Source organism: Pituophis catenifer, unplaced genomic scaffold (genome assembly GCF_029215685.1).
Source record: "Pituophis catenifer annectens isolate HBS135680 unplaced genomic scaffold, rPitCat1.0.hap2 SCAF_1, whole genome shotgun sequence".
Classification (NCBI taxonomy): Eukaryota; Metazoa; Chordata; class Lepidosauria; order Squamata; family Colubridae; genus Pituophis; species Pituophis catenifer.
In genome coordinates, this window is record NW_027256881.1 from 105,916,098 (window position 1) to 105,930,437 (window position 14,340).

The window sequence follows — 14,340 nt, forward strand, 5'->3', positions numbered from 1 at the left end:
GGATTGGGCTTGAGTTAACAGATTGAAAGTTTTGTTTTATTCATTAAATTTCTATGCTGCCCATCTCACTGATATAGCAACTGGGATTCAGATATTGAAAGACGGGATTTTATTAAGGTTGCCATTAAAATAATGTACTTTTAAGATTGCATAATTATGGTTTCTTACATTTATAATTATATGAGCGTTCAGGTCTCGTAATATGGTTTGTTTGCTCTTTGTAGTTTTGTGAGGGGGGGCAGTTTCAGGGGGTCGGTGTGTTTTATTTTTCTCCTGGATGATTCAGGATTGGAGATTCAGTAGACAGAGTCTCGCTACTTGTGTGAAGCTGTCATTTAACCGTGAAATGAAATGCTTTTATTAAGTTTGCCCTGCGGATATGGTCCGCTGTGGCAGGGTTGCCCATATTTGGTGGCTGTGCAAGGAGAGCCAGGTGGTGCTGCAAAGCATCGCACAGTGAAGCGTGGACAGATCCAGATCTGACATTTGTCATCCTGCAGTGCTGAAGGGGAGTTAAAATCTGTTTTTCCATATGCTTCTGTTTTAATTTTTGCCTGCAGTTTGGTCCAGATGGCATACTGAGCATTGTTTACTTTAAGATGTTTTCCCAGATGTTGTTGAATGCCGATGGATAAATGCAACAACTGTGGTGTACCAATATACAAATTAAGCATACAATTTAGGCTTCCGTCAAAAATCAAAATATATTATATGTACTTGAAATGAAAATATCCGTTTCTTGTGTTTTTTTTAAAGATGTGAGTCATGTCGACCTAATAGATCGCTGTCAGGCTTGGTGCAGCAAAACAAAAGTTTAAATTAGCCACAAAAGTCTTAAACTGATACTACCTTTCATATTATCCATATCATAAGGGATTGTTAAAAGACTATGAAATGAATGAGAAAAGGAAAGAAATCCAAAGTAAGGGTGCTTGCTTGAGTTTACATAAAGATGAAACAGAATTATAATTAATCACTAATTTTCAAAGCATCAGTTCTATCTTTCTTGCTTTGAGAATTCTAAAATATTAAATCCAAAATTATGCAATTGGATTTAAAGTTTTATGATAGGAATTACTTTTCAAATCTTCCTTTTTGCATGATTCCAAATATAGCAATAGCACTTACCATTTCACATTGCTTTACAGCCCTCTCTAAATGGTTTACAGAGTCAGCATATTGCCCCCAACAATCTGGGTCATTTTACCGACCTCGGAAGAATGGAAGGCTTGAGCCTGGTGAGATTCGAACTGCCAAACTGCTGGCAGCCGGCAGTCAGCAGAATTAGCCTGCAGTACTGCATTCTAATCACTGCGTCACCGTGGCCCTTGCTCTTTTTTGTCCATCATCACCCTGAATCAAATTTTCAGGAGGCACCTGGGAACTTTCAGGGGCATTATTTTAGTTTTTTTCTTTGTTCTGAGGCATGTTGCAGACCTACATTATGAACAGAGAAATACATATTTTAGGTTGTTGATATTGTTGCTGACTGTTTCTTTAGGGAGCGGTCTACAAGGAATGCACTGCTATTGTATAAAGATAATTTTGAAATAGGGGGAGAATGTAGCCACTGCCTTTGACAGCATTTACCTATGAGTCACAGGGACGGTGGCCTAGAGGTGAAGATGTATGCCTTGCACTTGGAAGGTTGAGAGTTCAATCCTAGGTAACGACAGATGTTTCTCTATCAGGGTGCAAAGAGAAAAATATCTGCTGCTTATTCCATGTAGGTGTCAGGAAGGCATCCATTAAGCCTGTTACTAGTTATCATCGGCATGAATTGTTGGAAAGTACTTGAAATATTATATATGACAGTAGTTTTCATATTTAGTTCAGGACCCATGAGACAATATGAAAGTTGCAAGTTGAAATCTAGGCTGAATAGCATATTTCAGGATTTCTCATTACCTCTGTATTACTCATTAAGAACTTTCTCATTTCACTTCTGGTGGCAAGTATCTAGATCAGGGATTGTCATTGAGGGCTGCATCAGGGTTGTATTTGACCTGGGGAGGGAGAAGTGGGTGTGGCCAGGGTAGGTGTGACCAGCTCAATGTCACTTGTGTTGGGGATGCCTGTGGTGGCCCGAGCACTCTGTCAGAGAAAATGGGCTCCCGAGCTCCATTTTTGGCTGTGACGGCCTCCTGCAACCCTCTGCCAGTGAAAACCGAGATTGGGAGGGCTGTGTGTGGCCCTCCCAAGCTCCGTTTTCTCTGGCAGAGGCACTGTGGGCCAGTCCTTTGCTGTTTCAAGGGTGGCCCCAAAGGCCAGATCTAAGCACCCTGCAGGCTGGATCCGGCCCCTGGCCTTGAGTTTGACACCCCTGATCTAGATTAAGGAGTCACAGAATTATGTCACGGGACAAATGATATCTAGCCAATTGCTTAAAATAATTAATTGTTGGTCACTTACTAGACAAAAATGTGAAGCTGCAGTATTATTTATTTACTTATTTTGGAGTAAGTTTGAGTAAGTTTACTTATCTTGGAGTAAGTTTGATTTCAACTAGGTTGCTTAAGTTTCTGCTTCATAATTCTCATTTCCAGTTAATGTTGACATGCTGTTTTATGTGCCTTAAAAACTGGAGTCTTATACAAAGAATATGATGTAATAGACTCAATTAAAAAGTACAGACTATTCTGTACCTCATCGTGTGGCAGATTTTTCATTTTTTCAAGAACTGCAGGCTCAAAACTTGAAATCTAGAATACCACGGGAAATTGGAAAATGTGTGATTCAAATTAACTTCGTCCACTCCAGCACTTTCTATATCTTAGACTTGAAACCAAAGGGCCAAAGACTATTCATGGTGCTAATATTAATGCAAAAGAGCTCTGGTAGCGCAGCAGACTAAAGCACTGTTATTAACATCAGCTGCCTGCAATTACTGCAAGTTCAAATCTCACCAGGCTCAAGGTTGACTCAGCCTTCCATCCTTTCTAAGGTAGGTAAAATGAGGATCCAGATTGTGGAGGCAATAAGCTGACTTTGTATAAAATATACAAAAGTATGAAGGCTATTGCTTAATGCATTGTAAGCCACCCTGAGTTTTCGGAGAAGGACGGCATATAAATCAAATTAAAAAAAAAGTCTTGTGTTCTTGTTGATCCATCCCATTTTACAACTATTTATGAAAATGGACCTTATCTTTGTTGTTAAAAAAAAACTATATGCCATTCTCTTGATTTTTGAGTCGATTTGATTATGCCTATCATTTCTATATTACAGGTGAGCATAAATATAATCTATACAGCATAAATAGCAACTGCAGTGTCTTCCCAACATAGGAAGAGTTGCCAATCAGAGCCTGAGAACTGATTGACTTAGTTAGTAGCTTGACTTAGTTAGTAGCTGTTTCCAAACTCTTTGAATGAATTTCTTATGAACATAGTATCGTTCCAAACTGGACGTTTATGTTGCTTTTGATATTTTGGGTTTTTTTAAAAGGTCAGTGTGCAGTACCTTGTGTACAATATTTGATTCTTATCTTTTCTCATTAAAGGTTCATCATCAAAAATTATATGGTTACATGAAGAAAACAATGAAGCAAATGACATATCAAGAGGAAGAGGCCTCATTTCCAGCTGGGCATCTGTTCCTGTTAAAGGCATTAATAACTTAGGGAACACATGTTTCTTTAATGCTGTTATGCAGGTAAAACTGCTCAGAAATCTTTAACAATCACACAACAAAGAAGTAAGAGTGACTATGGCAATAAGCAGATCAAGCTATGATATGTTATATGGGTAGTTCATTCCCTTTTCAACATAAGTTGTGCAAAACTGTATAACTGGATATCTAGTTTACATCTAATATTGCTCTTACGTTTTCCAGAAATGTCTAATATTTAAATGTATTTATAGAAATGCCTAGTATATATGTATAAAGTAATCCAAGAAGAAAATTTTCAAGCAGAGACCAGAGACTTTCAGTTAATTGTCATTTTCTTGGTCTTGAGACTGCCTTTGAAAAGATCTATAGTATGAGATAGAGGCAGTTACACATTAATTAAAATATCAAAAGTCTTGTTCAATAGATACACGTACCTATAATCCAGTCAAGCAACTGCCATGGAAGACCATTTACCAGTAGTTCTCAACTTAAGACCACAATTGAGCCCCACATTTTTGTTGCTATTGAGACATTTGTTAAGTGAATTTTGTTCCATTTTATGACTTTTCCTGCCACAGTTGTTAAGTGAATTGCTGCACCTGTGAAATTAGTGACACAGTTATTAAGTGAATCTGGTTTCCTCGTTGACTTTGCTTGTCAGAAGATCACAAAAGGGGATCCCGTGACCCTGGGTCACAGCAACCGTCATAAATATGAGTCAGTTGCCAAGCTTCTGAATTTTGATCACATGACCTTGGGGACGCTGCAATGATCGTAAAATGTGTGAAAAACGTCATAACTTCAGTGTCGTTGTAACTTTGAAAGATCACTTAATGAATTGTTGTTAAGTTGAGGACTACCTGTATACATTCTGTAGCTTGAAGCAACTCGATTAAAAAAATCACTTTTATTAGTCCAGTCGCTCATTATCTAAAGCTTTTTTTTTCCATTTTGTTTTAGAACTTGGCACAGACACACATGTTAAGCGAGCTAATGTGCGAAATGAAAGAAAAGGGGACAAAGCTAAAAATAGCTCAAAGCCCAACATCTCAACTGGTAAGCATTCTCTTGAACCAATCTCTAAGCATTACATTATGTGGACACTAAGAACGATAAGGAACATTCTTTATGTAATCATTTTTCTAGTGCACAATGAGCTGTATCATTTTGTAGTTGGCACTAGAGTTTGAATCAGCAGAATTATGCTCAAGGAGTATTGTAGCTGAGGAAAGATGTTTTTTTTCCATTTTCCCCCTTTGGAGTGTGGGTTTGGGGGGACCATCTGGGAAGGTGTGGCACCAAAGGATTCAGGAGAAATGTGGATGACAAAAACCATTTCCTTCCTTCCCTTTCTCCAAGCAGGAGTGTAGTACATCACCATCTGTTCTACAGAAGTCTTTTTTTAAACGGAGGATGTCACCTCTTATTCTGACTTACCTGGTTGCACTAAATCAGGGGTCTCCAACCTTGGCAACTTTAAGACTTGTGGCTGAGGAATTCTGGGAGTTGAAGTCCACAAATCTTAAAGTTGCCAAGGTTGGAGGCCCCTGCACTAAATCACTGCTCAAGCCCCAGGATTGCTATTTGGACACACTTTGCTCAATGAAGCCTGGTTTAGTTTCTCTTTTTTTCCCCCTAATGAAAATGTCCATCTTTCAATTCCTCTAATGCCATTAGTTTGTGAGTCCATATACTGTAGCTGGAGTTGATATACCAGATTTAGTTTAGAAACTAAAGGCTTAAAAAATTACATTGAAAAACCCTTATGAGACTTGCGTATGGCTAAATGTTTATTTATTTATTTGATATATATACCACCCATGTCATCTAGAGAAAACTAGATATAATTATCTAATATCAGTCTTGATTTTTTTCTGCAAAATGTATTTCTTCGTTTAGATTTGTATTTTGTTTTTGATTTAGATTTGTATTTAGATTTGTATTAGATTTGTATTTTCTCCTGTATATTATGAGTTAAATGTTGCTTCGCCCTAATGTTCCTTCTATCAAAATCGTTGCCCATTACAACAACAACAACAAATCAACCTGTTTTAAAGTTGAAATCATAGGTTTAATCAAAAGAAGTTCTGGAGAAGATTCTTCTTCCGTTTCAGGTTTGGGGGACCCTTTAGAATAGATCCGGAAAACATGCCGGAAGGGGCAGGCTGGAGGAGAGCTAGAGAACTCCTACTATCTGAATAGAAGTATTTTCATACAATATTGAACTGCATGAAATGTTTAGTTTAAACATACATGCGGTGGGTTACAATCATGTATTAAAATATGTTATTTATTTTTAACCCAAAGGATCCATTGGTGGTGAATCTTTCAAATCCTGGATCTCTGACTTCAGCCATGCTCCTGTTTCTTCACAGCATGAAAGATGCTGGGAAAGGTCCTCTTTCTCCTAAAATTTTGTTCAACCAGCTCTGCCAGAAGTAAGGATATTCCTTGTGTCAGTAGTAACTTTCATGTGGAAAGTATTTACCTATATAAATTTAAAGTGATTTATTTAATATATCTTATGGGTAGTCCAATCAGCAGAAATCCATTGTGCTGTTTAAAAATAAAACAGTAAGCATTTGCATTTTTGGTATGAGTATCCCTTCCTAGATATTAATAACCTACAATAAGTCTTAAACAAAAAGAAAGAAATGGATAATTTCTTTTTCCATAGCAACTGCTTAGTGTATGGTACTAATTCATCCACTGTTAATTTTGTTAGTGTTGCAGCTGTCGGACATTTTGCGAAAACAGATTGTGGGCATAACTACAGGCTCCCTTCTGTTTGTTTCCACTATTCTGAATATTAGGGATGCAGACTTTTGACTTATCTAGAGACTTAGCAGTTCATCAAACATTTATATACTTTTAAATAAATTATTCTTTTACTTGTTGATAGAAATCATGAAGTTGGGTACTATGGTGGTCATACTCCTGATTGTATAGATTTCTAAATTATGTGAAATGTTCACAGAAATAGAATGGGCTACTTTTCATCATTGTTATAATTTTACTGCTTTAATATTGCTAAGTAAGAGTTTCCTTAGAAAATGAATAATCATTAGGTGATTATTTAATGATTATTCCAGTATTAAAATATGTTATTTATTTTTAACCCAAAGGATCCATTGGTAGTGAATCTTTCAAGTCCTGGATTTCTGACTTCTTTCTTCATGAACCTGGAACTGAGAATTGACAATATAGTAGTTCCAAAAAAGAGAACACACCAAGTAGAACTTTTCCAGTATTATTCTTTTTAGAACAGGGGTATCAAACTGGTGGCCCGTGGGCCGGATGCATCATGCACAGGCCATGCCCACTCCTGCTCCATGAAGGGAAAAACATCACATGACGGCAATGTGATGCCATGAGTTTGACACCCGTGTTCTAGATCATTAGAGAGGGAGAATAAAAACATTATGATAGGTTTACACTAAATTCTCAATACTGTATCATCAGTCGTGGCACTATCCAGATGTGTGGATTTCAATTCCGAGATTTTCCCAACCATGACCATTGTTATGAATTCTGGGAGTTGAAGTACTCACATTTAAAAGCAACTAATTAGGAAAGACTCCACCAAATGATTTGAAGCCCATGTTTTGCCCAAGAGAGACGTTTATCTCTTATGAGATAAGGCTTAGAGAGTTTCAGTCTTCCATCCTTCCGAGGTTGGTAAAATCAGGACCTGGATTGTTGGGAACAATATGCTGACATTGTAATCTGCTCAGAGAGTGCTGTAAAGCACTATTGCTATCTCAGTTCCATCATTATCAAAAGCATGTTTAGCAACCTTGGTAATTACTTTTAGATCTGTAATTCCCTGCCAATCAAAATCCAGTTAGGACCTCCTTTGATATCTTTCCACTGGCTTAGAAAATGAATTTTAATTGGGTGTTTGTAGCTTTTAACATAAGGGCCAAATTTTATATATTTTAAATTGTTTTTAAATTTTATGGGTATATGTTTGTTTTAATATGGCTGTACCACCCTGAGTCCTTTGGGAGAAGGGCGGTATAAAAATTTAATAATAATAATAATAAAAATACAAAATTATCTTATTAAGATCAATTGCTAAATTAGAACTGCTGAAATAGAAGTGCTAAACTCAGGTTCTGCTTATGTGAAAAATTCAAATGCAGTTATTTTCAAATTATGTTTTCTGGATTGTGCAGAGTTAAATAAATAATGCCTGAGTTACAGCTCTAGATTTTAGGCTAAAGTAGATGAAGTGTTACCATAAAATCAAAAGGTTAAACAGGATTTTTTTTGGGTATCGAGAGATAATTTATAGTTTAATAAAGACCTCATTCTTTTCGGTGTCCTACAATATCACTTTATACTGAATTTTGTTTTGTAATTTGTTTATCTCTTAGCCATACTAAAAATATAGATCTTAATCTTTGTAGTGGAACAAGTAGAATGATTTTTTGCATTTAATTTTATTCATAGTTCATGTTTACACAGCACATACTGCATATTTAAAAAGGAAATTGAATCATGGCATTACTATGCAACAGACAGGTTATCTAATAACCTTGATTTAAAACGAGTAGACATTTCTTTATCAATATACAATAGAATGATCGTATTCAGATAATTATATTTTCCGTGAAGTTGAGTATTAAGATGATAAACATGAATAAGTGTGGCATAGCTGTCCTAACCATCCTTCACTGCTTATGGCCATTAACAGCAATTCAACCTGTTCAGTCATTTATTCTCTAACGCCATACAACAGGTTGTAGCATGTTGGCACTGGCTTCCATATGTCAAGTCGTCTGGGAGTGGTCAGTTCAATCAACCATTCCAGAGTCCTCCATTTTTGCCAGGGATTTTGCCGGAAGCATATTTTCAAGGGGAGAGGAATGCACATCTTTTAGTTGTCAAATCCATGCATATCAATGTGGACTACAGCTTCTGTTCCCCTGCTCCGCATGTTTCCTATCTTATTTTAGTTTTCTCTCAAGGTTTTTTTAAAATCCTTTTCATTTTACCTAAAACTTATTTAAATTGTACTGGAGATTATGATAATAATAGTAATAACGTACAGTAACAGATATCTTCCATGTAACACCCCAGACTTAACAATTGGTGATAATAAAGACAAAAAAGTCTGGATAATGGATGTTGCAGTAGAGGAGACAGCAGAATAGGAGAGAAAGAACTGGAGAAAAATGACGAAATACGAAGACCTTCAAGTAGAAGTAGAATGATAGCAATAACACTATTAATAGCACTTTGATTTATATACCGCTTCACAGTGCTTTACAGCCCTCTCTAAGCAGTTTACAGAGTCAGCCTATTGCCCCCAACAATCTGGGACCTCATTTTAACAACCTCAGACGGATGGAAGGCTGAGTCAACCTTGAGCCTGGTGAGATTCGATCTGTCAAACTGCTGGCAGCCGGTGATCAGCAGAAGTAGCCTGCAGTACTGCACTCTAACCACTGCGCCACCACAGCTCCACTAGGATGATAGGTCTACCACACTAATGATGGTGGCAAAAGAAAGGAAAAGTAAACTTAATAGGCACTTTGAGAGTGTAATCCCAAAACAACTGGAGCTCCACTTGTACACCATCGACATTGACAAATCATTGTCAATCAGTGAGTCCTGAGTATATTGTAGACAGCCAAGAAAATAAACAAATGGATCTTTGAACAAATCAGGGTTCTTACTTGAGGCATATAAATGACCAGGCTCAAAATCCTACTTTGGATACATTATTGGAAGATTTGGCTCTCAGGCTTTAATACCGGGAAAGACGGAAGGGGGAAAAAAAGAAAAGAAAAGGATGACCTGTAGCAAGGTAGATGGGCCTAGAGTGGTGATGTTGGAAGACCTGAAAGACCAGGTTAGAAATAGATTGTTGTGCAGGAAACCTAATTACTGTATGTATTTATTGTGAGTTGAAAATGACTTGATGGTACATAATCAAATTTATTGGGGTAGAATACAGATACAGAAAACTGAAGCCGGTGAGAGAGCCAGAAATAAGAGTCACTTTCCTCTCTCTTCTCCTTTCTTTCTTTTCCTGTTTGCTCAGTTGTTTTTAGAATTGTTTTTCATAGGACAAAAACTGCTGAACAAAGGGCTTGCAAAATATTTTTGAAAATTGGGCCAAAGGCTACATGAAATTTGCACTGAGACTGCAGGTTAATACTCCTGGCCTCAACAGTTCCTAAAAGCAAGGTCTCTAGTTATTGTCAAGGATCCACTAGAACTTTTACAAAACTTGAGGAAATGTGAGAGCTATTTCTTCTGTAGTATAGGACCTTCTTTGATTTCTGAAGTTTTCAAGCCGTGCTTGGAAACTGCCCCATTTTCTTCTCTGGATTCTTTTGTATATATTATTTTCTCTCTTATAGTTATTAATATGTGAAGCTACCTAAGGTCTTCATTGAAAGGGTCCTCTCAGGGCAAATGACAAATGCAATTATTCTGTATAGGACAAGTTGCTGACATACATTAAAACTACTGTTCAGAACATCTTTCCTTAGGCAGCAAATAAAAATTGGCCTCCCTGAAATTTTATTGGAAAGTCCACTAAGCTAGCAATATGTTCTTTCTTCTCATAGTCTGGGTTTTTTTAGAAAGCACCGTAAGCTCTGTTCTGTCAGTTGTAGCCTACACCAAATATAGAAAAGGACAGACAACAGTTATATGCATATGCCATGCTCCACTAGTCAGTGCAAAGAAAGGGCAACTTGGAAATTTGCTGGTGATGGGCAAGAGGAGAAATGGTGGGAGGCAGGGATGGGTCACTCATAGAGAAAGTGGTGTTGATGTGTATGTATTGGTTCCATATTCCTGGCTCCTGGACTCAGCCCCCAAGACCCAGTAGTCTGAGCTTTTAGCTGTTGATGAATTCCACTTCAGACTGTAATGAGATCTCTCTCACCCATGGATTAATAGTGAATGACAGTATAATAGAGTCAGGGATGGGCTTCAAAAATTTTAGCAACGGGTTCTCTGCCCGTTGCTGGGTAGTCATGGCTATGGTGGGAGTGAGAGTGGCCTAGTTGGCGTTTTTGCCCTCCCTGGGCTCTGGCAGCTTTCCTCGAGCCGCTGGGAGGGCAAAAACAGCCTCCTCAGGCTCCGGAGGCCCTTCCCGATGGTTAGGCCCATTTTTCACCTCCGCACGCGCCCTGCACTTACCTGTATCCAAAACAGGCCACGTGAGGACTTCTGGGGGAAGTGAGATGGGCGGGGCCAGCCAGGAGTGGGATTTGGGGGTTCTCTGAACTGCACAGAATCTTAGCTAGGGGTTCTCTTGAACCCCTGCAAACCCCCAGCAGCTCACCCCTGAACAGAGCTGGAAGGGGCCTTGGAGGTCTAGAGCTGACCTGACTTGGGTTAATAGGGAGACTCGGCTTAGTAGGGAGGGAAAAGATCTCTTGGAAATGTGCCCAGTTGGGAGTGTAACCCATGGGACCCAAGGACAGGGGTGGTAGAATGACTATTGTCATCCTTGAGTTTCTGGTGGCTTTTGCATAGTTTCTCCATATAAGCGGACATGAGACCCTGCTGATTAGATGGGAGTGCTGCTACTGCACCGGTCTTTGTGCTGCATGACAGTTTCCTACTTGGCTGCTTGTGGTTTTGGAGAACTTAATCCTGCTCTCTTTAGGTGCAAAGCAGGGGAATGAATTGCCCCCAGACACCAGACCTAGACCTGACCTAGAATTAGATCAGGTTTTTATTTGGGGTAGGCAGTAGCAATGTGCTCTGAAGTCAATGTTGCTATTAATCCTTTATCAGATCATTTTGAGTTCCCTGTACCTGCTCCTCACCACAGGGAATGAAATTTGTTAAAGTGGCCCCTTATAGACATTTTGAAAAGAACAGAAAAAACAAGTTTCTGATTTATGGTTTTGGTGATTATACAGAATAGCTTCTAGAAAACAGACAATTATTTTCTAACCGTAGAGTAAGAGGTAAAGTTATAATTATACTTACAAGTGCTGTAAAGAAGATCAGAAACTATTTCTTTGTATCCTTTTTATATTTTTCTTTTACCTATATTCCTTCCCCCCTCCCCCCTTCGTGTGATCTTGGGATTTCACAGGAAATTTGGGGTGTCGTTGCTTGGAATAAGGGGGTTAGATTAGCTGCATGTGAGAAAACTGTATATGGATCCAAAGAGTTCTTTAGTTTATTGGCAAACTCTGGGAAAATATAAGACAATACGAAAGCAGTCCAGTTTTTCAGGGAGAGTTTAAAAAACTGTTGCATTTAGGATGGTGTTACTGTCATATTAAAATGTGACTGATCTTTTCAGTTTCACAGATAAACTCAAAAGCTTTACTAGCACCTTCCCCCATATATACCTTCATCGATCTCAACTTTCCTGCCTGGTCACCTTGAAGCATTCTTTATGCTTCAAGTGACTAGATGAAATGATAAGTATCATATTTTCACCGTGCAGTTTTGTTTATAGAAGTGCAATGATTCGGCTAGCAGCTTAGCTTAAAACAGTGTATGCTGAATATTCTTCCATATTAATCTCCCAATGGTTATAAAACTTTTAAAAAGCTGTCTCTAAATTAAACAGTTGGGCTCTTTGATGCACTGCTTCCCAGCCATCAGAATGGTTGATGATAACTTGAGTCAATGCCTGTCTTAAAAAATCAGAGTGATTCTGTTGATTCACGAGAACAAAATGAAAATAAAAACCACACATTCATAGCATGGTAGTAATTTTATTAGACTTTATCACCTGACAATATACGTTAAAATACTCTGTAACTTTTAGGCAAGTTGTTTGGGCAATGTAAGAAGTTTTGAGGAGGATGGGAACTTAAATCAAGATAATAAATGGGAAAGAAATTCATTGATAGATGGCAGCTCGAAAGCCCAGAAGATGAGATTCAGAACATGCAGACTCTGCCTTGATGAAATCCTTAGTAAAAGAAAGCTGGAAGTTCCTATTGCAATTTCCAAGATTCTGTACCTTACCTCTAATTCTTGTACAAGTAGTCCTCAACTTACAATCACAATTGAGGCCAAAATTTATGTTGCTCAGTGAATCTGGTTTCCTTATTGACTTTGCTTATCAGAAGGTCGCAAAAGGGGATCACATGATCCTGAACCATTGCAACCATCATAAATGTGAGTCAGTTGTCAAGCAGCCAAATGTAAATCACGTGACCATGTGGATGCTGAAATGGTCGTTAAGTGTGAAAAAATGGTCACAAGTCACTTTTTTCAGTGCTGGTGTAACTTCGAATGGTCACTAAGCGAACTGTTGTAAATCGAGAACTACCTGTATTAAAGCTCCGCAGTTGCGTGGTTTTGCTTTGTGGATTATGCCCTGAAGCATGGGGCTTAACAGATAGCTGGTGGGCCACCCATGTAACCTTTCTGGGAGGAAATTCTCCAAAAATTACCACAATCACATCGCAAATGCTGATGGTTACAACCTGATATGTAATTATGGTATGACAACCCTGAGGTAAACTGGGCTACAAGAGAGCAACTGGGCCAAAGTAACCTTCCATGGTTGAGAATTGATTAGAACCTGGTCTTCCCTATGCCAGTAGAACACCTTATTCTATGTTGCTTACATCCATGATGGTCCAACTGCCAAGAGAATAATCTGCTATTTTTGTCCCAAGATAATGTAGTTAAGGCCTGTCATCTTTCAATCAGGTTTCACATTATAGTCTTTTTGGAAACTAAAGGTACTTTCCATGTTTCTCACCCTCTTTCTGAATGTTGTTTTTTCTCTCTGCCCACCACAGCATCATTGTTCTTGAACATACGTTTGCATGTACATGTTAAATCTCTACTTGTAAGCCTTATAACTCCTTCTCCAGAGACTGTCCATTTTTTCCCTCTGTAGGGCCCCTCGGTTTAAAGGATTTCAACAACAGGACAGCCAGGAGGTACTCCATTACTTGTTGGATGCAATGAGAATAGAAGAAACAAAGGTGACGTGTTTATGTTTTGCAAAAAGAGCCAGTTTGACTCAAATTATTTCTTTTTTTTTAAAAAAAAACGTGCTATTTTATGCTATATATTAAGAAAATTATTTGCTTTGGTCTACATCTTCAAGATGTATTGCAGATCTTCAGTGAAGCACTGATGATGTTGCAGCTTTTGGCGTAATAGTTAATTCTTCCATTTATTAACTTTAAATGGAGCTTATTAATTGGGTACTATCTGATTGCTGTGCGAATTTGTTTTGCAAATCAAACCTAAATTTGCTCTTATATTTTACTGTGTTCAGGGATTCACTCAAAGTAGTTCTTCTGTTTTATATTGCTGTTTTTACATTGTAATATAATACATATTATAATAATGTAATAAAAACATTTACTGATGGTAGATAATTTCTGAACTTTTATGTGCCCAACTTCAGTGTCCTAACAAAAGTATACTTATAAAAGAATTATAAGCAGCCTGATCGATTTCCTGAATGAATGTCCCTGTGCAGTGTATCTGTTTGTCAATCACATTTAAAAATATTTATTTAATATGGGAGTTCATAAAGCAGGACTACAGCAGCTTCGCTAACTAATTAGCAAAATTTCAGAGTACCTATCTGCACTATTTTCCCAGTCCTCCTCCCATCCCATCTTTTAAACTCAAAACTTTAAAGCAGCAACTTCTAAAACAGAAGCATTAATAATTTCAACCCCCCAAAAAATCTTTATCTGCAGTCCAGCTGTGAATTTATTTTGCTTTTTATTTGAAATAATACATTGGATCTAAGCTGTC

At 37.9% G+C, this 14,340-nt stretch overlaps 1 protein-coding gene across 1 annotated transcript in view; it reads left to right on the forward strand.

Annotated features, from left to right (window-relative positions):
• The window catches only part of USP45 (ubiquitin specific peptidase 45), a 53,634-nt gene that overhangs the window by 22,854 nt on the left and 16,440 nt on the right, over positions 1-14,340 (forward strand). Inside the window, exons 6-9 of the mRNA XM_070932829.1 lie at positions 3,503-3,654; positions 4,573-4,668; positions 5,920-6,050; positions 13,463-13,550. Coding sequence (XP_070788930.1) covers positions 3,503-3,654; positions 4,573-4,668; positions 5,920-6,050; positions 13,463-13,550 — 467 coding nt within the window. The remainder of the gene's footprint in view (positions 1-3,502; positions 3,655-4,572; positions 4,669-5,919; positions 6,051-13,462; positions 13,551-14,340) is intronic.